General features: G+C 55.0%; 7 protein-coding genes across 7 annotated transcripts in view; 5 read left to right on the forward strand and 2 right to left on the reverse strand.

The window, feature by feature from the left end:
• PTSG_10484 (uncharacterized protein) overlaps positions 1–1,861 on the forward strand; it is a gene marked incomplete at both ends in the record, with an annotated part of 5,059 nt that extends 3,198 nt beyond the window's left edge. The window contains 3 exons of the mRNA XM_004988807.1: positions 1–546; positions 859–940; positions 1,086–1,861. The exon at positions 1–546 is cut by the window's left edge and continues 386 nt beyond it. Of these exons, the coding sequence (XP_004988864.1) occupies positions 1–546; positions 859–940; positions 1,086–1,861 (1,404 nt within the window). The remainder of the gene's footprint in view (positions 547–858; positions 941–1,085) is intronic.
• Positions 1,862–2,421: 560 nt separating this feature from the next.
• Positions 2,422–5,851, reverse strand: PTSG_10485 (uncharacterized protein). Its single transcript, XM_004988808.1, has 10 exons — positions 5,697–5,851; positions 5,411–5,533; positions 5,197–5,243; positions 4,932–5,049; positions 4,508–4,625; positions 4,236–4,307; positions 3,890–3,950; positions 3,648–3,694; positions 3,224–3,267; positions 2,422–3,045 (listed from the first exon to the last, which is right to left on the reverse strand). Coding segments are annotated over exons 1-10 (663 nt in total). The 5' UTR covers positions 5,729–5,851; the 3' UTR covers positions 2,422–3,044.
• Positions 5,852–5,975: 124 nt separating this feature from the next.
• PTSG_10486 (uncharacterized protein) lies at positions 5,976–8,290 on the forward strand. Its single transcript, XM_004988809.1, has 5 exons — positions 5,976–6,005; positions 6,494–6,663; positions 6,914–7,044; positions 7,417–7,519; positions 7,778–8,290. The coding sequence occupies exons 2-5, from the start codon at positions 6,555–6,557 to the stop codon at positions 7,894–7,896; spliced, it is 462 nt and encodes a 153-aa protein (XP_004988866.1). The 5' UTR covers positions 5,976–6,005; positions 6,494–6,554; the 3' UTR covers positions 7,897–8,290.
• A 151-nt stretch (positions 8,291–8,441) lies between these two features.
• On the forward strand, positions 8,442–12,316 carry PTSG_10487 (uncharacterized protein; the record flags this gene model as incomplete). The annotated part of the gene is made up of 11 exons (XM_004988810.1): positions 8,442–8,479; positions 8,778–8,938; positions 9,238–9,283; positions 9,423–9,507; positions 9,855–10,741; positions 10,851–10,932; positions 11,071–11,191; positions 11,383–11,520; positions 11,701–11,764; positions 11,975–12,031; positions 12,230–12,316. Exons 2-11 carry the CDS (start codon positions 8,814–8,816, stop codon positions 12,314–12,316), a joined length of 1,692 nt encoding a protein of 563 aa, XP_004988867.1. The 5' UTR covers positions 8,442–8,479; positions 8,778–8,813.
• A 272-nt stretch (positions 12,317–12,588) lies between these two features.
• Positions 12,589–13,621, reverse strand: PTSG_13056 (uncharacterized protein). Its single transcript, XM_004988811.1, has one exon. It carries the CDS (start codon positions 13,227–13,229, stop codon positions 12,786–12,788), a length of 444 nt encoding a protein of 147 aa, XP_004988868.1. The 5' UTR covers positions 13,230–13,621; the 3' UTR covers positions 12,589–12,785.
• A 96-nt stretch (positions 13,622–13,717) lies between these two features.
• Positions 13,718–21,323, forward strand: PTSG_10488 (uncharacterized protein). The gene is made up of 22 exons (XM_004988812.1): positions 13,718–13,789; positions 13,938–14,003; positions 14,185–14,202; positions 14,416–14,547; positions 14,663–14,775; positions 15,153–15,257; positions 15,375–15,486; positions 15,915–16,013; positions 16,202–16,241; positions 16,357–16,399; positions 16,635–16,730; positions 17,057–17,153; positions 17,352–17,420; positions 17,574–17,637; positions 17,785–17,873; positions 18,088–18,166; positions 18,509–18,801; positions 19,038–19,125; positions 19,344–19,456; positions 19,738–19,957; positions 20,173–20,255; positions 20,493–21,323. The coding sequence occupies exons 1-22, from the start codon at positions 13,787–13,789 to the stop codon at positions 20,679–20,681; spliced, it is 2,211 nt and encodes a 736-aa protein (XP_004988869.1). The 5' UTR covers positions 13,718–13,786; the 3' UTR covers positions 20,682–21,323.
• Positions 21,324–21,578: 255 nt separating this feature from the next.
• PTSG_10489 (dicarboxylate carrier protein) lies at positions 21,579–22,779 on the forward strand (the record flags this gene model as incomplete). The annotated part of the gene is made up of 2 exons (XM_004988813.1): positions 21,579–21,770; positions 22,246–22,779. 2 exons carry the CDS (start codon positions 21,579–21,581, stop codon positions 22,777–22,779), a joined length of 726 nt encoding a protein of 241 aa, XP_004988870.1.
• Positions 22,780–22,876: the final 97 nt, after the last annotated feature.

A 22,876-nucleotide genomic window follows, 5' to 3' on the forward strand; every position in this document is an offset into this window, starting at 1 on the left:
TCATCATCCACGTCACAGCCCGGCTCGCCGTTCACCGACAGGCGCAGTGGCGGTGGTGCTCAGCAGCAACTGCACCCACAACAGCCACAGCAGCAGCGTGCACAGGGTGCCACGTCTTCACCACAGCAGGCAATGTATGCACAGCAGCAGCAGCAGCAGCAGCAGCATCATCCTGTGTTGCTGTCCCCAACACAGCATCCAGCACAGTTTCAACCCCAGCAATTCCCTCCGTACCACCAGCAGCCACCACACGTGATGGGCCAGCAACAGCAGCTACCACCATCACAGCAGCACCAGCAGCAGCCACCGTCAGGCATGCCCTACACGAGCACGGGCGCTGTTGTCACGACTGCGCAGGGCGGTGCCCCTTATGGCGGATATTACGGGCCACCAACGCCCACGACAGGCCCGTTCAACGCCATGACGCCAGGCTCCCAGCCCTCATTCCCTTCCGCAGATGGCATGGGCATGGGCGGGGTCATGTACGTCCACCCGCAGTACTCCGCGCAGGCCCAGATGTTTCCCATCCAGTGCAACAACATGCTGGTGCGTTGCACTGTTGTGCTGGAGGTTGTGTCTGCGTAGTGTGTGTGTGTGTGTGTGTGTGTGTGTGTGTGTGGTGTCTGTCTGTCTGTCCGTCTGTCCGTCTGTGTGTGTGTGTGTCTGTCCGTCTGTGTGTGTCTGTGTCTGTGTGTCTGTGTGTGTGTGTGTGTGTGCACGTGTGTGCTGCAGCTCGTCCTCGCTACTTTCCTTGTCGCCTTGCCATTCCTCACTCGCTCCCCTTCTTCATGTCCGTCCTTTCTCTTCATCCACGCTCTTCATCCACGCCCCCCCCCCTCTCACTGTCTGCAACAACAGAAGCGCCGCCTGTCGTACCACTTTGCAACGCTCTCTGCGATGGTGAATGACGCGTTTGGCAGCCGCCTCATGTGGGAACAAGGTATGCATGCATGTAAGCGCAATCGGAACAGCACACGCAGTCTGCATTCACTGTGCGTTCTTCACTACTTTCACCACTCCATCACTGTCCCATGACCCAACCTCACCTCCTCACTCAACCTCACCAACCCGCGACCTGTCCACAGGCGCGGACCACCTTGTGCTGGTGACTGTGCCCGAGCTCGTGCAACCCATCATGCACCAGCTGTACGAACTGCCCCTCCCACCCGTGCCCACATCCCACCACCACCACCACCATGGCGGCAGCAGCGGCCGCCATAGCCGGTGGTCCTCTGAGGGCGACGAGGACACGCACCCACACGCCCATCACCGCACCGCGGGCACGCAACAGCAACAGCAGTCGCAACAGCAACAGCAACACCAGCACCAGCACCAGCACCAGCACCAGCCTCAGCAGCAGCAGCAACAGCAACAGCCAACGGGCAAGAACGGAGGCAAGTCTGCTGCCAGGACGCGGGACGTCGAGGGTGCCGTGCGTGTTCCCGAACAGCAGCAGGTGAAGACGCAACAGCCAACAACGACAATGACACCAACCAGCACCAACGGCGGTGGTGTTGCTGCATCCGCGTCCACGTCCACAACGCCGAGTACGGGGGCGTCAAGTGCAACACCGTCGTCGTCGTCCCGTTCGCAGCGCCCGCCAAGCGTGAGCGGCGCCAAGGGTGGCAACGCCCCCAACGGGGTCGTATGTGGTGCTGGCATGACGCAGACGCAGCACGCAGACAAGGAGAACGCAACACGGTCCTCACGGTCGTCCCGCCCATCGTCGGCCTCTAGTCACGGCGTGGGCACGCTTAGCATGGACAGGCTCACGCTGTCTGGGCCCACGACACCAAAGGGCACGCACGCCATGACGCTGCCGCCGCCACCAGGCATGACCACACCCCCACACCCGCACTGAAGGGGTACGGCGATTGACAGAAGGAGGCAGGGGAGGTGGAGCATGATGAGTGACTGACTGTGATGATGGAGGGAGAAACATGAAGGCCATGGACTGTGTGCGTGTGTGTGTGTGTGTGTGTGTGTGTGTGTGTGTGTGTGTGTGTGTGTGTGTGTGTGTGTGTGTGTGTGTGTGTGTGTGTGTGCGTGCTTGTGTGTGCGTGCTTGTGTGTGTGTGTGTGTGGTTGATGAAACCAGAAACGGGAGCGGCTGAAGAACAACGATGGGGAGGATGGAAACTGCCGCCTGACCAATGAAAGCACATGTAAAGCTGCATTGCTGTTGTTGTTGTTGTTGTTGCATGCATGTAGTAGTGAGCAACAGGCAAGCAAGTGTCGTCGTTGGTTGCGATGTTTTGGGGCTTGTACACTGCTTTGCCTCTTGCTTCCTTCCTGTATTGTGTGTCTGTGCGTGCGTTCCAAGCGTCTTTTTTTTTTTTTGCTTGTTTGTGTTGTTTGGAATGCTTCATCTTCCACTGTTGCGCGTGTGCATGCGTGTTAGCACGTCCACCAATCCATTTTACACATTTCCATTTGCATTTAATGCGTTGACGTGTGTCGTGGGTCTGTGTTTTTGTTTCGTTTCATGCACGTGTTTGTTTGTGGGTTTGCCTGGGATTCAATGGTGAATGTTCTGCAGAGTAAATGAAGCAATTAACCACGTGCACACATCTTGTGGTGTTCAGAGGGCGGCGGAGAGCTAACGGAGAAGAGGGAACGAACGAAGGCAGGCATGCGGGGCTGAGGCTGGAGTCGTGATGATGATGTGTGGTGATTCAAGACGAAACTAAGCCAAAAAAAAAAAAAAAAAAGCAACACCAATTATGCGTTGTGTGGGAGAGGTTGTGGCTGTGGTCGTTTGTTGAGTGACACAAACAAGCACAGCGACGCACATCAGATCCCGAGGTTGACGACGACATAGCAGTGGGTGAACTGCCAATGCGACGGCCGAGGGGAAGTGCGAGTGTGCGACAAAGAGCGATGGGAACGAAAGCAAGCCAGCAAGAAGAAACAGGTCAAGAGTGAATGGCGGTAACACGAAGGAGTGAGTGGCGCTGTTGCGTATGTGTGAGAGTGCACACAGCACACAACAACAAAGGCGACAATGATGATGATGACGACGATGCAGAAGTAGCCGGCGTTTTATCTGCAAGTGCGTGTGTGTGTGTGTGTGTGTGCGTGTGTGTGTGTGTGTGTGTCAAAAGTCTTGCAGTGTGCGTGTTTGTGTGCGTGTTATTGGTGGGTTGATGAACCCAAGACACAAGCAAGCGCACAATACAGCAAACGCGCCGCGACCACCAGGTTGGCATTGACAGTCATCTCACCAGCTGCGCGCTCCAGCCTCCTGCACAGCCGGCAACGACGACCGCTAGACACATGTACACGCGCACACACATACATGGGCGCACAAGGAACGTGAGTTCATCTCTGTGCGTCTATGTGGGTCCGTGTGTGTGTGTGTCTGCTTGTCTGTGTCTGTGTGTCTCTGTGTGTCTATGTGTGTGTGTGTGTGTGTGTGTGTGTCTGCTTGTGTGTGTGTGTGTCTGTGTGTCTGTATGTGTCTGCGTGTGTATTGTATGAAGTTCAGAGTGCAAATTCAACATCAACAAACGCAATTCGCCAACATCAACCACTCTTCCTGCTGCACCCCTGCCCCCCAATCTCCCTGTGTGTGCCTCTCTCCCAGTCTCTCTGTCTCGCTGTGCCTCTCGCTGTCTCTGTCTCTCACTGTCATAACCGGTCACGTACCGCGGGCCGGGTGTTGACAGATCGGCGACGATGCAGCTCATTCGCACCTGATGACAGATGGAGATTGTGAAGGGAGTTGTGATGGTGATGGTGGTGGGTGGTGAGCAATACGATGGTGTACTTGCTAAAGAACTGACACACACACACATACACACACACACATTTGAACAGACATACACACACGCGCGCGCACACACGGGATGGATCACAAGATCGTCACATCACATGTGGATGTGACGCACTGATTCCGCCGTTCATGAAGCGCTCGACGTCGCTGTCAACGGTGCCGAGGGCATCGCGCACCTGATGCATGCAGGCAACAACAAGGTTGATGTGAGGGCGGGGGATGTGTCGTCGAATGATGAGGCGTTCAAGTACATGTTTACACACACACACACGCACACGCACACGCACACACACACGCACACGCACACGCACGCACACACGCACACACCACACGCACACACACACGCGCGCGCACACACACACGCACACGCACACACACACACACACACACGCACGCAAACACGCATGCGTAAACACGTGTCTGCAGGCCACTGCACAGAACGGGTTGTGCTGTGGGCTTACCATATCCGACTGGGGTTTGCCGCGTGGGCCGTATTTCTTGGAGCGGCGGCGAACAAGCTCTTTGCTGTCAACCTGGCGTGGTGAACGCGACAATACGACGAATGGGCGCTCGTGAGATTGGACGCGGGGGGTTGAATGCAGCACACGCACGTGGGTACACGGGGACAGGTACACAACATGGCAAACACAACACAACAAAAAAACCAGCAAAAACACCACACAACGCGGACACAAGCACAGCATCATCATCATCATCATCATCATCATCGCACCCCGCCCTCGAGGAACGCGGCGACGTCCTGGTCAAACTCCGACGCGTCCATGCCGGCCTCCTCCGCCTTGCACAGCAGATCGGGCGCAATCACGCTGCCCGGCGCCTGCAGCGGATGCCTGCAGGCAAATGGCAACAAGCACGTGTGTGTGTGTGTGTGTGTGTGTGTGTGTGTGTGTGTGTGTGTGTGTATGGATGTGTGTATGGATGTGTGTGTAAGGATGGATGGACATGTGTGAGAATGTGCGGGCTTCAGTGTGGAAGAGGCAAGCACGTGCGTGAAAACGTTTCCAAGGCACACACACACACACACACACACACACACACGCTCTCACACGCACACGCACACACACACACACACACACACGCTCTCACACACACACACACACACACACACACACACGTGTACACGCTCGTACACGCACCTCAAGGCGACGTTGTCGTATGTGTCAAAGGAGTTGGTGAGTGTTCTGTTCATCTGCCGTTGGATGAGTTCCCAGACGGAGGGCACGCTTGGATCGGCGGGGCTCAAGGCATATCCTCCTGTGACGCATGCGTTCAATTCAAGCGAACCCGTGTTGCAAAGAGGCACGATGTGAGCACAAGCCTGCCCCCATCCTTTCTTTCTCATCACCGGTCATGGGGTGATAAAATAAATAAGCGGCACTGCACCGCACTTCAACAACGCACCGTCGTCCTTGTTGATGACACGAATGTGACGCACAGCAGTCCCTTGCCTGCACATGCACAAGCGTACAAACGCACGAGCACACCGAGCACATGCAGAGAGTGTGTTGAGTGAGATGCGGTTTGTTTCCGAGCAAGGAAAGGCTGGTGGATCAGCCACACCACCGCTATTTGTGGCAGACATGAAACGCATCCGCAAACAGGCACGCAGCCTCACATGACAGAGACGGTGTAGACGCCGTCCTGTGATTCGCTCATGCGCAGCAGGAACGAGCCATCCTTGCCGCCTTCGTGGAGCCGCGACACGGCCTCGTCTCGCGAAATGCGCCCATGGTAGTACCTGCACGCACGAGCGGGGATGGGGTGAGGTTGCCCGTGTGGCTGCCGTGGTGGCTTGTCGGTTGTTGGTGGCCTTGCGAGACGACGCAGTCGTTCCTCAGATACAAACATGCAACAAGGCACAGTGTGTATGTGTGTATGTGTGTGTGTGTGTCGCCACTCACGAGCGATCCTCGTCGTCCTCCTCGTAGCTCATGTTGGCTCGTGAGTTGAGAGGTGGTTGGTGCTGCTGGAGCTGGTGAGGTGCAGAGCACGAAACACGGAGCACGGGTGTATGGGAAGAAGGGTTGCGCGGAAATCAGCCCGCGCTGTGTGTTTGTGTTTGGGTTTTTTGTGTGGTGCCGGCCACCAAAGGCAGGTTTGCCTTTGATGTTGCCGTGCGAAGGCAAAGTTGCGGTCGGTCGTTGGGGGTTGAGGGAGGTTTTGTTAACGATTTCGCCTATTTTTCCTCGTGCTCTCTGTATTGTGAACTGGTGAGTGGCCAAGACGCAAGCAGCCAAGATGAGGGCAGCGGGTGCTGCTTGCTTCTTCGTTGCTTTGGTCTCGATGTGCTTTGCCTTGGCATGAGGACGGGCAGGGCAGTGATGGTGATGGTGATGGTGATGGTGATGGTGATAGCTGTGTGGTGGTGGTGGTAGTGGTGGTGGTGATGGCGATGCCTCTGGCCGCGTGTGACGGTAGTGGTGGCGGTGTCACGTGTAGCGATTGGGAGTGAGGACGAGCGAAGATGGTGGTGGTGACGCTGTGGTGGTCACTGACATGAACGATGCAGGAGATGGCGACGGTGATGACGGTGATTGCTGCAGCTATGCGTTGATTTTGTCCAGTGCATTCCACACACACACACACACACATACAACGCACACGCACGCACACGGTGCACATAGTGCTCGCTCTCACATCACATCACACGACTCTTTCTGACACCTGCCACTGGCACTGTCAACACAACTCCATGCAGGCATCTCCTCTGAATCGCTTAGCCCAGCACACATCATACACACCCCTTTTTGTCCGCCAAGATGATGCGCCTTGCCCGAGTTTCCCGTGTCGCCGCTGCTGCTCGCCGCGTGCACACTGCTCGCGTCACCCTTGCTTCCGACCCGGCCAAGGTTGAACAGAAGCTTCAGGGTAAGCGCAACACCTGAATTCTGCCCATGTGTGTGTGCGTGTGTGTGTGAAAACGGGGATCGGGCGGTGGTCACCTGGTCAGCGTACGTTGTGGTGACCGTGTTTTGCAGTGCGATGACACGGCGCCTATGTTGTTGCCGTCTTTGTTATCTGTCCAACCCTCGCGCACTTCGTTGCTGCGTCACCATCCTGCCGCCTTCTCACCTTTTTGTTTGTGTGTGTGTGTGTGCACACATGTGTGCTTCTGCAGAGATTACCAAGTCTTCCGATCCCAAGGACAGCCAGGACGGCTATGGCGTGACTGGCCGCGTTCCCGACAACCACGAGCAGGCAACCGGCCTGGAGCGCCTTGAGCTTCTCGAGCTCGCCAAGGGCAACACGGTCAGTTTGTGCTTGTGGGTGTGGGTTGTGCTGTGTGCCTTTGGGCGCTTGTGTGTTGTACTCTGTGTGTGTGTGTTCAATGTGTTAGTTGTGCTCTGTGTGTGGGTGTGGGTGTTCGAAGTGTTAGTTGTGCTCTGTGTGTGCTCAGCTGTATTGTATCCATTCGTCGCGTCTCCTTTGATACTATTGCGTGCCGATGCCAACTGTTGCTCGCACTCGTCCTTTGTGCGACCAACACTGCCTCCATCAATTCCATACCCTGCCTTGTTAAAACACCACCAACAACTCACCCATGCTTGCACGCGAACAACTGTCCGTCCACATCTCTCCTACACCCTCTTGTCTCATGCCCCGAACGACTTTCACTCGCAGGATCCCTTTGGCCTTGAGGGCATCAAGTGGGGCCCCGCCGGCACCAAGGCCGAGCCCCGCGAGATCCCCTCCCACTTTGACTCTCGCCTCGTCGGCTGCTGCTGTACGTTCCACGCTGCGTTTACATGCCGCTCTTGTGCCTTTGCCCTCACTGACACGGGTTCTCTGTCCAGCCGTGTGTTGGCCGCCCACAAGTTCTGGTGGCTCACGCGCAACCTCTCTCTCTCTCCTCTCTCCTCTCTGTCTCTCCCCCCTCCCTCCCTCTCGCTCGCTCGCTGACAACACACACCCTCTGTGCACACACCCTCTGCCGCCACTCACGCCTGTCCCTTGTCCGACGCATGACACTCCGCACGTGCAGGCGACCCCGAGTCTGAGCTTGTCAAGTACTTCTACGTCAAGGGTGGTGATGCCCAGGCCTGCCCCTGCGGCCAGCAGTACTTTAAGCTTGTCAAGACCGAGGACAAGGTCTCGTGGTAAACACGCGACGCCTGCTTTCCTCGCTTGTCGTTTGTGGTTGACCTGAGTCTTTGCTTGCTTCGGTTGTTGTGGCGGTTGGGGCAGGTCCGTCCACCCTGCCTTTGCCCCCTTTTCCTTTCCCTTTTTCTCGGCTCCCTTCTTCTCTCTTGTCTCTCTGTTCTTGATGATCTACTAAACTCCAACGCAAGCCAGCGCTTGTGTGTTGTGTGCGTGCGCGCGTCTTGCTGTGTCTCGTCTTATCGCCCTGTCGTTTTTTTCTGTTCGTCCGTCGTGTTGTCCATCGTGCAGCTGCGTGATATGAAAGCCTCGTTTGTAGTTCCCTGTCAGCTATCGTGTGTGTGTGTGTGTTGTGTTGTGTGATGCAGTCAATCAAACGAAACCCTTTGTGACACAAGACAAGCAAGCACAGGAAGTGGCGATGCGACGCCGTGATGTGATGGATCGATGTGCCGTGCACGACACAAGCAAAGCAAGCCAAGAAGCAGGTGGTGGTGGTTCTGCGCATCTGCCAGCTCTGATGAATAATACTGGATGATTTCTATAAACTTTCGTTGACGTTGGTGCCTGAAAGACGCCATAGAGGGTGAGCGCAGAGCATGGAGCATGCAGGCGACTTGTGACTTCACTGGCCTTGTTTGGTGTTGTTGTTGTTGTTAGTGTCTCGTGCCAAGGCCCGGACAAGAAACCCAGTGCACGCGTTGCTCATTGCTCACTCTACTGACACTTGCCTGTGTGTGTGTGTGTGTGTGTGTGTGTGTGTGTGTGTGTGTGTGTGTCTGTGTCTGTGTGTCTGTGTGTCTGTGTCTGTGTCTGTGTGTCTGTGTGTCTGTGTCTGTGTGTCTGTGTGTCTGTGTGTGTCTGTGTGTGTCTGTTGGTGGCAGGTTCTCTGCAAGCACGGAGGAAAGCAACACCCAACCATGTCTGCCAAGCGTCGCCCAGACAAGCAAATTACTGCGGATGACCCTGACGATGACGGGGACGCCAACGAGGGCGGCAGTGGCCCATTCCTTCGCGCTTCCAAGGACGTCGTCTCACAGCGCAGGTGTGTGTGTGTGTGTGTGTGTGTGTGTGTGTGTGTGTGTGTGTGTGTGTGTGTGTGTGTGTGTGAGGCAAGGGAAATGGACGCTTGTTGGGCGGTTGGTTTGTTGGAGGCCACGCTGCACACCCGTCGTGTCTGCATGTGTGTCCTGCTTGGTGTGTCGACGTGGTTAACGCACTTGCCAGCCACGGCGTTCCCCAGCTCGTGTGCACTCATTATGCTTGGCTGGCACCATCGACATCTTCCTCCCCGAACACGCCCACCCCGCTTCAAACAAATATGTGTGTACACGCTGCCCACAGGATTGCACAGGCCCGCCGCTCCTCATCCTCGTCCACTGGCTCATCCGTAAGCTGACCTTTTGCACGTCGACATGCCACTTGTGCTGCTATTTTGTCAGACGTAGTGGATGCATGACTCAGCCCTGCCCTTCTTTTTGTCCAGCCTCATGCCGTGCTTGTTCTTGGCCTCTTCTCGGTACTGGCAGAGTGCCAGCAAGGGTGCATTCGCGGGCTTCAAAGGCTTCGGCTCTGCAGCCGTGAAGGGCGTCTCCCAGTTCAAAGGCCTATCAGGTAAGAATATTGCCTGTCGACAGCGCACCAGCGGAGCGGACAAGCGACCCTGCTCATGACCTTGCTGTAGAGCGCTTGCTCTCTCTCTCTCTCTTACTGTCTATTCATGCACTTGTTGACTCACTCACTCACTCACTCACTCACTCACTCACACACTCACTCACACACTCACTCACTCACACACACTCACTCACTCACTCACACACACACACTCACTCACTCACACACACACACTCACTCACTCACACACACACACACACTCACTCACTCACTCACTCACTCACTCACTCACTCACTCACTCACTCACTCACGATTATACACTCCAACCACCGTGCCACTGGCACAGCGAGCCCCGGCAGCTTTGGCGCAGCGCCATCGTCGTCGGCATCGTCGTCGTCCACCGGCACGCCCAAGACCACACCAGCCTTTGGGGGCGCTGCTTCGTCGACATCGACATCCTCCTCCTCTTCGGCCACTTCGCCGTTCAAGTTTGGCGGGCCAGCCAAGCCAGTAACAGCAGCAGCAGCAGCAGCAGCAGCAGCGTCATCATCAGGAGACGACAAGGACAAGGGCAAGGAGAAAGACACGGCGGCAAGCAGTGGACCAACGTTCAAGTTTGGCGCAAAAACGGGCGCTATCACCAGCAGCGGCAGCGGCAGTGGGGGGTTTTCGTTTGGCGGTGCAAAAGCGAAGCCTGCGAGTGCCAAGTCTGCGTTTGGGCAGGCCGCAAAGGTGTTTGGTGGCGGCAGCAAGAAGACGGGTGGTGACGATGATGACGACAACAAGAAGGAGGACGAGGAAGAGGACGAAGAGGAAGGCAGCAACGCTGGTGATGGTGATGAGGATGATGAGGAGACAGGGAGCGATGAGGATGAAGACAACACGGACACAGACACGGATGAGGACGACGATGGAGACAACAAGCGGAAGAAGAACAAGTCTGGTGATGACGAGTCGCCTGCGCCCAAATTCACCTTTGGCAAGCCCACGGGGAAGCTGCCTGGCCTGTCCTCCATTTTTGGTGGCAGCGGCGGCGGCAGCAAGCTCAAGCCCGCACAGGGCGCTGTCTTTGGCAAGGTGGGCACGTTCAAGCCAACTACAACCACCCCACCAGCACCAGCAGCGACATCAGCAAAGGCGACGGATGGCGATGGTGGCAGTGATCTGACGGACGAGCAGAAGACGAAGATGCAAGGCCTCAATGACTCGCTCCTCTCCTTTCTCAAGGAGCAGGTGGGGCTGGGTGTGTGTGTGTGTGTGTGTGTGTGTGTGTGCAGGCGATGTGTGTGTGTGTGTTGATGTTACATGCTCATCAATGGCGTGTGTGTGTGTGTGTGTGCAGACTGCTGCAAGTGCTGGGGTGCTTGACTTTACGCCGACGCTCCTGAGCTATGTCGACCAGGCAAAGACCATCCTCACAGCAGGTGCCGTGCTGGGTGTGTGTGTGTGTGTTTGCGAAAGAAGTGGTGTTGGGAAAGAAGATTGGTGGATGCAAGAAAGGCACAATGAAGCGTTGGAAGGTACCTCACACGTCATCATCATCACCACCACCACCACCACAGGCAAGGCGACGATGGTAACAGCGCCGTCGTCGTCTGGTGCTCAGAAGCAGCAGCAGCAGCAATCACAGCAGCAGCCGGAGGAGAAGGAAGAGCTGGAGGAGGGCGTCCTCTACAAGACACGGTGGGAATGGGAGTGAGACTGGGACTTTGACGTGTGATTGGCTGCTTGGTTTTGCGTTGTGTGTACGTTTGTGTATGTGCGCGCGTGTGTATGTATGTGTGTGTGCATGTGTGTGTGTATGTTTTGCTTGCAAGCACACGTACTCATGCTCTCCTGCTGCTGCTGCTGCTGCTGCTGCTGCTCGTGTACAGGGTGAAGCTGCGGTACCAGCAGAAGGGGGAGGATGGGAAGATTGAGTGGAAGGAAAAGGGCACGGGCACATTGCGGCTGGAGGATGCCGAGGACGGTACCAAGAAGCGCGTCATCATTCGCGCAGACGGAACAACAGGGTGAGGCCGTGGGTGGTGGTGGTGGTGGAAGGGGTTGGTTGGTGGGTTTGTGATGGCAAGTGACTGGACACAGCGGGGTGCTGTAGCTGACTTGAGCTGCATGCTTTGCGTTGTCTTGCGTTGTGGGTTGGTTTGCACTCACGTTCACGCTCACGCTGGGTTTGCTGTGGTGTGGTGCAGGCTGATTCTGCTGAACGTGTATCTCGCATCCCAGACGCCGGTCAACCGAACCGGCAAACGCGAGGTGGGTGGATGTGTGTTTTGTGTGTTTCATGTGTGTTTCATGTGTGTGTGTGTGTGTAAGTGAATGATTATTTTGTGTCTGTGTCCATCTGATGATGCATTTGTGTTGCATACTTGCGACCGTGTAACCTTTTTACACACACACACACACACGCACACACGCACACACACACACACACACGCACACACACACACACGCTTATACGCGCAGGTGATGACGAGCATGGTGCCGAACCCGCCCCTCAACCCAAAGAAGCCGGAGGACAAGGTGCAGTATTTGGTCGCCGTGCAACTGGCGAGGGATGATGATTCTGCCTTCGTGTGTTGTGCGTCCTCACCTTCCCACCGAGACAGTGCTTGTAGCAAAACTCACATTTTACCACCACTATAACACACACACACACACACACACACACACACACACACACACACACACACACACACACACACACACACACACGTGCAGCCCGTGGTGTTTATGATCAGCTGCAAGACGCCTGCGTTTGCGGATGAGCTGGCCGCCAAGATGAAGGAGGCAAAGGAGGCGTGCTGAGCGTAACAAACCGAAAAGAGAGAGGGTGTGGCGTGACAGTTCACGTCGCCTTCACTCCCCTTAGGACCCTTCCTTCGCGCGCGCGCGCGCGCGCGTGTGTGTGTGTGTGTGTGTGTTTGCGTGTATTTGTGTTTGCGTGTATTTGTGTCTGTGTCTATGTGTGTGTGTGTGTGTGTGTCTCTGTGCTCTGTCTTTCGTGTTTGCGTGTGTCTCTGGTGCGCTGAGTCAAACATTGTGGGCAGTAAACGTGTTGTCCAGTGCATTCGAACTGAGGAGAAGTTGGTTTGTATTGGTTGGCGGAGGCGGTGGTTCGCAACGGAAAAAGGGAATGGCAGGGGAGAGGAAGCCAGGCAGGGGGTGGTCAGGTAGGAGAGGTCAAACAGAGACTGGGGGAATTGAAAGGAGGCGTCAAGGGGGCATAACTGTAAAGCGGGACTGAAAAGGAGGGGGGTAACACAGCACAATGCACTCAAGAGGAAGTTGCTTGACTTTTCAGGTTGGCGCACCTCTCCTTTGCAGCATCAAGTTGTTGTCGGGCTTTGTCCCTCGCGTCACGAGCAGCTTTCACCATCTTCGTCATTTCTGGTGATTCGTCGGCCTTGAAGTCAGCAACGAACAAGCGCAACAAGTTGCAAGCATGATCGTATCCTCTTTGGGCAAGTCGAACATGCTTTTCAGCCTCTTTGAGGTAATCGGCGTGGGACCACATCATTGACCGCCAGACGTTGCGGGAGAGCACTTTGACTTCGCTGATGGCGACTCCCACAAGACAAAAAGCGTTCATGACGAGGTCAAACGCGGCTTTCACAGTAGCCATCGCTTTCTTCGCGCCATCCACCAAGACATCCCAAACGGTTTCAAACCTGGCGATAACGCGGTCCATCTCCGCTTCTGTCATGTCGAGAACCGACATACTGCCGCCGCATTCAGCCAACGTCAGTGAAAAGGGGGAGGTACGGATATGTGGATGTCAAGGTAGAACGGCCACAGCGAGTGTGCAAAATAAGCACAAGCAGCGCCTGATCAGGTAAGGAAAGAGAAAGACACTCAGCAACCGGGATGCAGCGGAGTTGGGGTTGTTTCCTTTCGGATGTGTCTTCATGACTCAGCGTCAACCAATCAACAAGTGTACCACACACGGGAGCAGGGGAGCAGGCCCATTGCTCGCTGCGTCCATGGCGTGACAGCCACCGCACAGTCACAGCTGACGCAGTCGAAGTTGATCATGACCACGGAGACAGTGCCGATTGTGTCGTTGTGTTACACATTCTGTTTACGTTAGCCTGACACATGCTGGCAGATGTTGTTGTGGTGTGAATGTGAAACACAACACAACAAAGACGCGCCACCACCACCATGCCACTCTTTGTCCCTCCTGCGACAACACAAATTGCATTCGTTGCCTGCACGCACACACAAACGACAGACCAAGCACTCAGCCAGCCAGCCAGCCAACAGCGAAGCAAGCAGATGGTTGGTTTCTTGGTTTGTTTGTGTGTGCGCTGCACCACCACCACCACCCGTCCCTCCCTTCAGCACCTGCCTGGTGTCCGCCTCCCCGCCCATACAGTCCTTCCATCATTCTCTCACATCATCCTATGTTTGTGTTGGATCTCTTCAGGGCGCCTCATCCAGCAAGGGCGGCGTGCCCGTCGTTTGGGGCGCCACCACCCACCGCGGCAAGAAGGTCAGCAGTGGAGATCGTGTGGTGTTGACGTGTGTGCTGTGTGATGTGATGTGATCGTGTCTCTTCTTCTTTGTGATCGTTTGCTTGTGATTCTTGTTGTGATGTGTGTGGTGCCGTTCGATCCTGCATCCTTCTCACTGACACCATGCCACTGCGATGACCCTTGTTTGGGCACTTCCAGGAAGGAAAGCAGAAGAAGGTGCGGCGTGATCAATGCGTGTGTGCATAATCGTGATCGTGTGTGTGATCGTGATCGTGTGTGTGTGTGTGTGTGTGTGTGTGTTTCTATTCAACGTTCACTCCAACGCTTGCGCACTCCAACGCACACACGTTCACTCCAACGCTTGCACACTCCAACGCACACATGCACACACTCTCTAACGCAAACCTTTTTCCTTTCTCACATTGGCAGGAGTACACTGAGGATCAGCTGAAGAAGCTGAACGTGTACCTGCAGCAGCAAATCGTCCAGCTGCGCGCCCACATGAAGCAGCTGCGCGAGTCTGAGACGGGCTGGCAGGAAGAGTTTGGCATCATCTCCAAGGTGTGTGCTGTTCGTCCCTGTGATCGATCAGCCTTGCTAGCAGGTCGTTGCGTCACGTTTCCCTCACACCGCTCTGCGTTTCACTGTCCATCAAACACGTTGCGCCGATGCACAGGTTGGCCTTGGCACGCGGGCGTCTGCATCTGCGGCCTTGGAGAACACCACCAAGAACCGCTACAGGAACATTGTCGCATACGATCATTCGCGCGTCAAGATCACCCCAGCAAAGTATGCCTGTGTGTGATGTGTGTGTGTGTGTGCGTGCGTGCGTGCGTGTGTGTGTGTGATTGTGTGTGTGTGTGTGCGTTCGTGCGTGCGTGTGTGTGTGTGTGTGTGTGTGTGTGTGTGTGTGTGTGGTGTGGTGCTATGCATGCGTGCTATGCGTGCGTGCTATGCATGTGTGTGGATGCATCTGTGCTATGCATGCGTGTGTGTCTGTGGTATGTGGATGCATGTGTGTGGATGCATGCGTGGGTGCGTGTGCGCGCATTTGTGTATTTCTGTGCAATGTGCTGGCGCAAACGCGAGAACGTCACCTACCACCACGTTTTTCAAAACGTCATACAACTTCTTGTCATGCGTGTTGCTGTCGTCCACACTGCCAGGCACAACTTTCACAACGACTATGTGAATGCCAACTTTGTCGACGGCTATTACAAGAAGAACGCCTACATTGCCTCGCAAGGCCCAGTGCCTGACGCCTTTCCAAAGTATGCGCAATGTCGTCTTGCTTGTGTGCTCGTGCATGCTTGCATGATTGCTTTTCACACTCGCTCATTTGATTCACCCTGTTCTTCAACCCCCCCCCCCCGCCAACACCACAACAGCTTTTGGCAGATGGTGTGGGAGCAAGACGTGAACATGATTGTGATGGTTGCCAGTGAGGTGGAGGCAGGCCGTCTCAAGTGCCACCGCTACTGGCCAGAACTCAACCAGACCGTGAGTTTGTGATGTGTGTGTGTGTGTGTTTGTGTGTGTGTGTGTGTGTGTGTGTGTGGGTGTGTGTGTGGGTGTGTGTGCGTGTGGGTGTGGGTGTGGGTGTGGGTGTGGGTGTGGGTGTGGGTGTGGGTGTGTGTGGTTGTGGGTGTGGATGTATGAGTGCGTGGGTGTATGGGTGCGTGTGTGTGTTTGCGTGCGTATCGTGTCATGTGGGTGCATGTGCTTATGTGGGTGCATTTGTTGCGTGATCGTGTGCATGGCATAAGTGTACATGTGTGTGCGGTTTGCGTGATCGTGTGCTTGTCATCTGTGTGTCTGTGTGTGTGTACTTGTCATCTATGTGTGTGTCTCAGCCAACTCAATATCAAGCAATCCTTGCTGTAGGCGGATTCATCGCTTAATTCACGTGCATGTAACCCTGGTCACAGGCGACGTACGGCGTGTTTGAGGTGACGACAATCAAGGAGCAGGCCACGCGCAACAACATCCACCGCACATTCCGTCTCAAGAATCTCGAGACAGAGCAGGTGTGTGCTGTTTTGCTTGCGAGCTTGTGGCTCTTTGCACTTTTGCATGTGTGCTTTGCTGCTTGTGGCCTTGTGGCTTCTTTGTGTTTGTGCGTGTGACGCCTTTGGGTGCTTTATGGGGATGCTTTGGCACACGGTTGCATGCAAGCAAGACACGACTTCACACGTGTTCTGTTCTTCATCTGCAGCATGACCGAGTGGAGCATCTGCAATTCATTCTCTGGCCAGGTGCGTCGTGTGAAATAAGAGCTGGTGGAAGCTTGCATACTGAGGGACAGCTGTGATTGATTGATGCACATTCCTCACCCTGCTGTTTGTTGGCGTTGTCGACGTCTCGCTCCAGACCACGGTGTTCCAAATACATCCGGTGAAATCCTCGCGTTCAGGTACACCAACAAACATGCACACGTACACTGCACCCAACGCTTACATGGATGGGCATAGGACACACTCCTGCTACATTCTTATGCTGTGCTGTGCCTCCCACGTATCGACGCCACATACACACATCCACACACATGCACATGCACACACATACACACATGCACATGCATATTGCACACACACACACACATGCACATGCATGTTGCACACATGTCCCGCGTGTCGAAATGTTTCCAGGGAGGACGTATACCGGCTTCACGATCCGAACACACCGCTCATTGTGCATTGCAGTGCTGGCGTTGGGCGCACGGGCACGTACATTGCCATCGACAGGTGCGCATATAACGTTGGGAGGGGTAAATTTGTCAAATGTTGTTGCTCACATACACACACACACACAAAACACAACACACAACACAACACACACACACAACACACACACACACACAACACACACACACACACAACACAACACACACACAACACACACACACACACAACACACACACACACACAACACACACACACACACAAAACACAACACACACACAACACACACAAAATACAACACACAACATACACACGCACAACACACACACATACACACGCACAACACACAACACACACACACACTCCCTCCCATCCACACTGCCACACAGGCTTATCTGTGCTGCTGAGAGTTTGGCGCCAACGCTGAGTGTGGTTGACATCGTGAGCGATTTGCGGCGCACACGAAACTTCATGGTGCAGACAGTGGTGCGTCAACCGTTTCCTGTTTGATTGGCATTCAGGGAGGCGTGTGCCGCATGGGTTGTGCTGTGCTGTGCTGTGCGACCCATCGCGAGTGCATCCTTGTCGTCACATCAGCTTGCATATGTGCGCATGTGCTCATGTGCAACTCCCCCCTCCCTTCTCGCATGCACACACGTGTACACCCACTCAAAATGACGTCAGATCCAGTATGGGTTCGTGTACTTGAGCCTTCACGAGGCGCTTGTGAAAGGACACAAGCAAGTCCAGCTGGTGAGAGAAGTCCCTTGTCACGTTTGTCTGCATGATCCGCGAACAAGCACACTTTACACGGCTCACACAACAACAACTCTACAACTCATGCACTCCCACACGCACCCACATACACACATGTGACATGATCATCATCCTCCATCAACACTGTAGGGTCTGGCCAAGCTGGATCAGCTCACGCGAGAACAAATGCAGGGCGAACTCGATGAAATCACAGGTGCACTGCTCAATTGTGTGTGTGTGCATACTGTTGTGGTTGCCGAGGTGCCTTTGCCTTCATGCTTTGTTTGCGCAACCCTCGCCACCTGCTCACTCTGTAAATCGCGTCATCACACCGTGGTTCGTTCTATAACTGCTTCGACAGAGGACATTGACGAAGTGCTTGAGGAGGTGCAGGCGTACGGCAACGATCGCGTGACCCAGCAAGTGTCTGAGCTGCGTCAACGAACAGAGGTGCGCAGTTTTTTCCATTGCTTGCAAGCATCGGTCGCAATACAGGAGCAGGATGTGCGCTGGCTGTGAGTGGCGACAGCGAGAGCTCATGCGCGCACGCACGCACGACAGACAGTGTGTCCACATATCTGCATGTATGCACAAGCGCCCCTATCATCTCAGCCAACGTCTTTGCTTGCATGCTCGCTTGCCTGCATGCATCTGTTGCACATAGGGCGGAAGAGCGGACGAGTCCCGCGTGTCTGTCGTGAAACGCATGGAGGCCTTTATGAGCGCCGCCAAGGAGCCAACACGTACGTTCTGCACGTGCATGTTGGTTGGAGTAGCGGAGGGAAGCTCTATTTGACGTATTGGCACACAACGAACATACAGTACACGTCACCAATGTACACAACACCAACACACACGCATTCTCTGTCTCTGTCTTTCTCTCTGTCTCTATCACACACACACAATCACGCACACACAATCACACACAATCACACACACACACACAATCACACACACACACACACACACAATCACACACACACAATCACACACAATCACACACACACACAATCACACACACACACACACACATCAACACTAGCCGTCTTGCCTAAACACAAACCATTTCCCTACACGCACGGCAGCGAGGGCGCGGACGGCGCCTGCTGTTGACGCCGACTGGGAGGGGCTGCAGTCACGCATCAAGACGCTTGCCGACCAGGCAGCGGATGCCTTCCAGCAGCAGTACCGCTCAGCAGAGTCCGCGTGGCAGCAGGAAGGCGAGTACAGCGTAGGTACAGAGCTGACACCGATTGAGTCGCGTGTTGCTGCATTCACGTCGCAGGAAGAGGCGTGGAAGATCAGAGGCCCAGAGTTTCGAAAACAGATTGAGGACGACAGTTTGCGGGAGCTGGCATCCCTACAGGCGCGCGTGGAGGTGAGGTCACGCGACGTTGTATGCGCAAATCCTTGCGTATGTTTGCGTATGTTTGCGTGCGTTTGCGTACGTTTGCATGTGTTTGCGTGCGTTTGCGTGGTTCCGAACACCGCTTGTATCTTCGAGGTCCAACAAATCTTCTGCTCTTCAAAACACCTTCCACCCTGATTGTTCTTCACCACTCCCCCCTCCCCTTGCACTCTTCATCTCTTCATGTGACACTCCATCGTACCCAGAACTTCAACGATGCCTTGCGTGACGCCGAGCACAAATTTCTCAAACGCCGCCAGTCATCGCAGGCGCAGCTGCAGTCTGACTTCGACGGTGCGTACAAGCAAAAAACCAGTGTGGGATCGGTGCGATTTTGCCTGCAAGCAAACAATGCTGTGTTGGCACGTTAACGCTCACGCACACACGCTCACGCACACACGCACGCACACACACACACACACGCACACACACACACAACTACACACACGCACACACGCACATACACATGTTCACACGCATGCTTGCATTGCATCCTGTGCTCACGACAACAGATATGCAAACGACGAGCCTGGTGGATCGCATGATGGCGTTGGCAACGCCAAATGCAAAGGGCAGTTCGTTTGGACGTGTGCTGGCGAAGCCAATTAGCTCGTCTCGCATCCAGGTCAGGCGCACGCGAAGAGAAAGGAGGGGGGGGGCGGCGATGTGTGCGCAGGAGAAGAATGGCGATTGTGGCAAGGAAATCTTGTGTGTGTGTGTGTTTGTTTGTGTGTTTGTTTTGTTTGTGAGTGTATGAGATGTTGGCGTAGACGTTTATCACACACACACACACACAAACACACACACACACACACTTACACTTACACTTACACGCACACGCACACTTACACTTACACTTACACGCACACGCACACACACACGCACACACACACACACACATTGCAGAAGGGGCAGGCGCGCAGCCGGCACTCAAGTACAAGCAGCAGCCCGCGGATGCTGAGCCTTAACGGGTCGTGCTCCAGCCTCGTTGGAAGCGGCAGCGGCACACCGCGGTCGGGCCGGCGATCAACAAGTGGCGGTGGTCTTGGCAGTCACGGCAGCTCGCACGAACAGCTTCCGCCGACAGACGAAAAGAGGGCGATGGCAACGCCGCCGCGCGCACACGGTGGGGTCACCGATATGGCGTGGCGTGAGCTTTCCATATGCTGTTGTTGAGTTCGTGTTTGAGTGTTTCATGGCTTGCTTTGCTCTTGGCGTGCCCCACCAACCCGGCCCACGCTCATGCTCTCTCACGCACACACACACACACACACACACACACACACACACACACACACACACACACACACACGCATGCTGCTGATTCGTGTGATTGTGAAGGGGAGGTTGTTGAAACAACAGAACCAGAGGCCTTTTTTGCACTGCGGGCATCGGCACCAAAGCAGGAAGCAGTGCACCCCATGGTTGGTGTGTGCTTGTGTGTATGTGTGTTTGTGTGTGTGCGTGTGTATGTGAGTGTTGAGCAGCAGTTTCTGTCTTTGCTTGTGAATAGCACCCTTTGTCCATATCTGTGGATGGCCGTCAATGGTGTTGTTGATGTTGCTGCTATGGAAACGAGCATGCACATCATGTCATGGGTCACCACATGTTCCCGACGTCACACACACACACACACACACACACACACACACACACATCAGGTTGCACAAATGGCGCGAACTCGCTCCGACGACCACGTGAAGGCGAAGAACAAGAAGCAGCAGAAGAAGAAGCTGTCGAAGAAGTGGCGGTTCAGCAGGAAGGCAAGCAAAGGCTCCAAGCAGCTGGACCAGCCGCAGGATGAGCAGGAGGAGGAGCATGAGGCGGGAGATGGACACGGCAAGGAGTGATGTGTGTTGAGTGCTGGGATGCACGGATGCTTGTGGTTTAGCAAAAGGGATGGATGATGCCCAGTCATCCCATGAACATGTTTGGAGCATTGGTGTTTGCACAATCAGGCAGCATCGTTGCTGCACTGAAAGGCCCTCTTCGAGGAGTGCATGCAAGCATCTTCCCTCACGTTATTCCCTCCGGTGTTGTTCTTGATTCTCGCTTGTTCTCCTTCTGCTTCGTGCCTTCAACCACTCAAACCCGCTACACCAGGCTTTCCCCTTCCCGTTGTCCCTCTTCTCCTCTCTCTGTTGTGTTCACTTTGTCGTGCTAGGAGTTTGTTTGTTTGTTGAGCTTGCTCTCACAGTCTGCTAGAGTGCTAGTTGGTCACATCAAGACATCACATCACATCACGTCACCCTGTCACCTGACACAGTTCTCTCCTCAAGTCCCCAAGTTCTCCTTTCCTTCTTCTTCTGCTTCGCCCTCTTCCTCTTTCCTCCCGCGTTACAAACAAGCAACTGCTTGCCGCTCACTCCCTGTTGCCCTTTGCTTTTTGAGCTCGACTGCTCGAGGGTGCAGCTTGGCACATCCTCGCCTCTTGCTGCTCGTAGCGTTGCTCGTAGCCGTCTTACAAGCTTAAGCTTACAAGAGCCTTTCAACAGCGTCCAACTGTAGAACTGTGTTGTGTGTGTGTGTGTGTGTGTGTGTGTGTGTGTGTGTGTGTGTGTGTGTGTGTGTGTGTGTGTGTGTGTGTGTGGGTGTGTGTGTGTGGGTGGGTGGGTGTGTGTGTGTGTGTGTGTTTTGGTCGTGGTGGAAGGGTGGGGCAAGTCTTCTTTGCTCTCTGCTTGTTGCACGGAAAAGAGACAAAAAGAAAAAAAGGCGGACACAACACACGCGCAACGACACTGGTGATGATGGCTGACAACAGCAAGGGCAAACAGGTGGCGGTGGGCGATGATCTTGGTAGTGGCGGTGGTGACGGTGATGATATGGCTGCCCTTGTGCAAGCAACAAAGCCCGAGCTGCCACAGCTACCACGGAGTTTGCTCATGGCAACATGCGCTGCCGGCACGGAGCGTGCCGTCATCCACGAACTCATGACCAAGGTGTGTGTGTTCGTATGTGTGCATAGGTGCATGTGTGCGTGTGCGTGCGTGTATGTATGTGCTTGCATGAGTGCATGTGTGTGTGTGTGCATGTGTGTGCATGTGCATGCACACGTGCTTGTGTAGTAATGTCGGTCTCGTCCACCCCGTACAATAGCAGCCGATGCCTGAACTGGCACACACATACACACACACTCACACACACACACACACACGCACGCACGCACACACACACACACACACACACACACACATACACACACACACACACACACACACACACACACACACACACGCACGCACACACACACACACACACACACACACACACACACACACACACACACACACACACACACACACACACACACACACACACACACACGAACACATGCGTGCAGCAAGGCTGACGGGCAGCTGACGACTGCCGAGCGCTTTGCAACAGCCATGACCGCGGGCGGGTGCGGTGGCATAGCCGCACGACCTCGACTTTTCTGTGCAGCAGACCATCTTGGAGCCTGAGGTGGCACTCAAGCGGTTCGCTTTCATCGGCAACGCCCTTGTTCGCATCATCAGGGAGGAAGGCATTGGCAAGTTGTACTCTGGGCTCGGGCCCAACGTGATTCGCGCCATGCTCATGACGGCGGGGCAGCTCGCCTCATATGACACGTTCAAGCAGCTGCTGCTGACAACAACTGGCGGCCTGTTCAAGGACAACCTCGTCACCCACTTCACGGCGTCGACGCTTGCCGGTGGCGTTGCCACGCTGCTGACACAGCCGGTCGACGTGGTGAAGACGCGCGTGATGGCAGCGACCCCGGGCACATACAGCAGCGCGCTGCAGTGTGCGGGCATGACGCTCAAGCAGGAAGGACCGCTCGCCTTCTTCAGGGGGATGGTGCCTGCGTTTACGCGTCTGGGCCCACAAACGATCCTCACGTTTGTGTTTCTGGAGCAGTTGCGGCGATTGCACTACTACCTCACGCATGGTGATGACAAGCCCGTCTGATGGAGGCAAGGGGGGGGGCGTGGTTGATTGGCGTGGTGATGTGTGTGTGTGTGTGTTTGTGCATGTGTGTGTGTGTGTCGTGCGCGTCGTTGCTTGT

This window comes from Salpingoeca rosetta (assembly GCF_000188695.1).
Source record: "Salpingoeca rosetta unplaced genomic scaffold supercont1.33, whole genome shotgun sequence".
Taxonomy (NCBI): Eukaryota; class Choanoflagellata; order Craspedida; family Salpingoecidae; genus Salpingoeca; species Salpingoeca rosetta.

Bases quoted from the DNA above. Each gene is read 5' to 3' on its own strand.
- PTSG_13056 (XM_004988811.1), bottom strand. From the start codon at position 13,229: ATGTCGGTTCTCGACATGACAGAAGCGGAGATGGACCGCGTTATCGCC.
- PTSG_10485 (XM_004988808.1), bottom strand. From the start codon at position 5,728: ATGAGCTACGAGGAGGACGACGAGGATCGCTC. The intron at 5,534-5,696 runs GTGAGTGGCGAC...TCGTGCGTGCAG, and splicing joins GAGGACGACGAGGATCGCTC to GTACTACCATGGGCGCATTT. The intron at 3,695-3,889 runs GTGCGTCACATC...ATCTGTCATCAG, and splicing joins CTTCATGAACGGCGGAATCA to GTGCGAATGAGCTGCATCGT.
- PTSG_10486 (XM_004988809.1), top strand. From the start codon at position 6,555: ATGATGCGCCTTGCCCGAGTTTCCCGTGTCGCCGCTGCTGCTCGCCGC. The intron at 7,045-7,416 runs GTCAGTTTGTGC...TTTCACTCGCAG, and splicing joins AGCTCGCCAAGGGCAACACG to GATCCCTTTGGCCTTGAGGG. The intron at 7,520-7,777 runs GTACGTTCCACG...CCGCACGTGCAG, and splicing joins TCGCCTCGTCGGCTGCTGCT to GCGACCCCGAGTCTGAGCTT.
- PTSG_10488 (XM_004988812.1), top strand. The intron at 17,638-17,784 runs GTGCACTGCTCA...CTGCTTCGACAG, and splicing joins CGAACTCGATGAAATCACAG to AGGACATTGACGAAGTGCTT. The intron at 17,874-18,087 runs GTGCGCAGTTTT...TGTTGCACATAG, and splicing joins AGCTGCGTCAACGAACAGAG to GGCGGAAGAGCGGACGAGTC.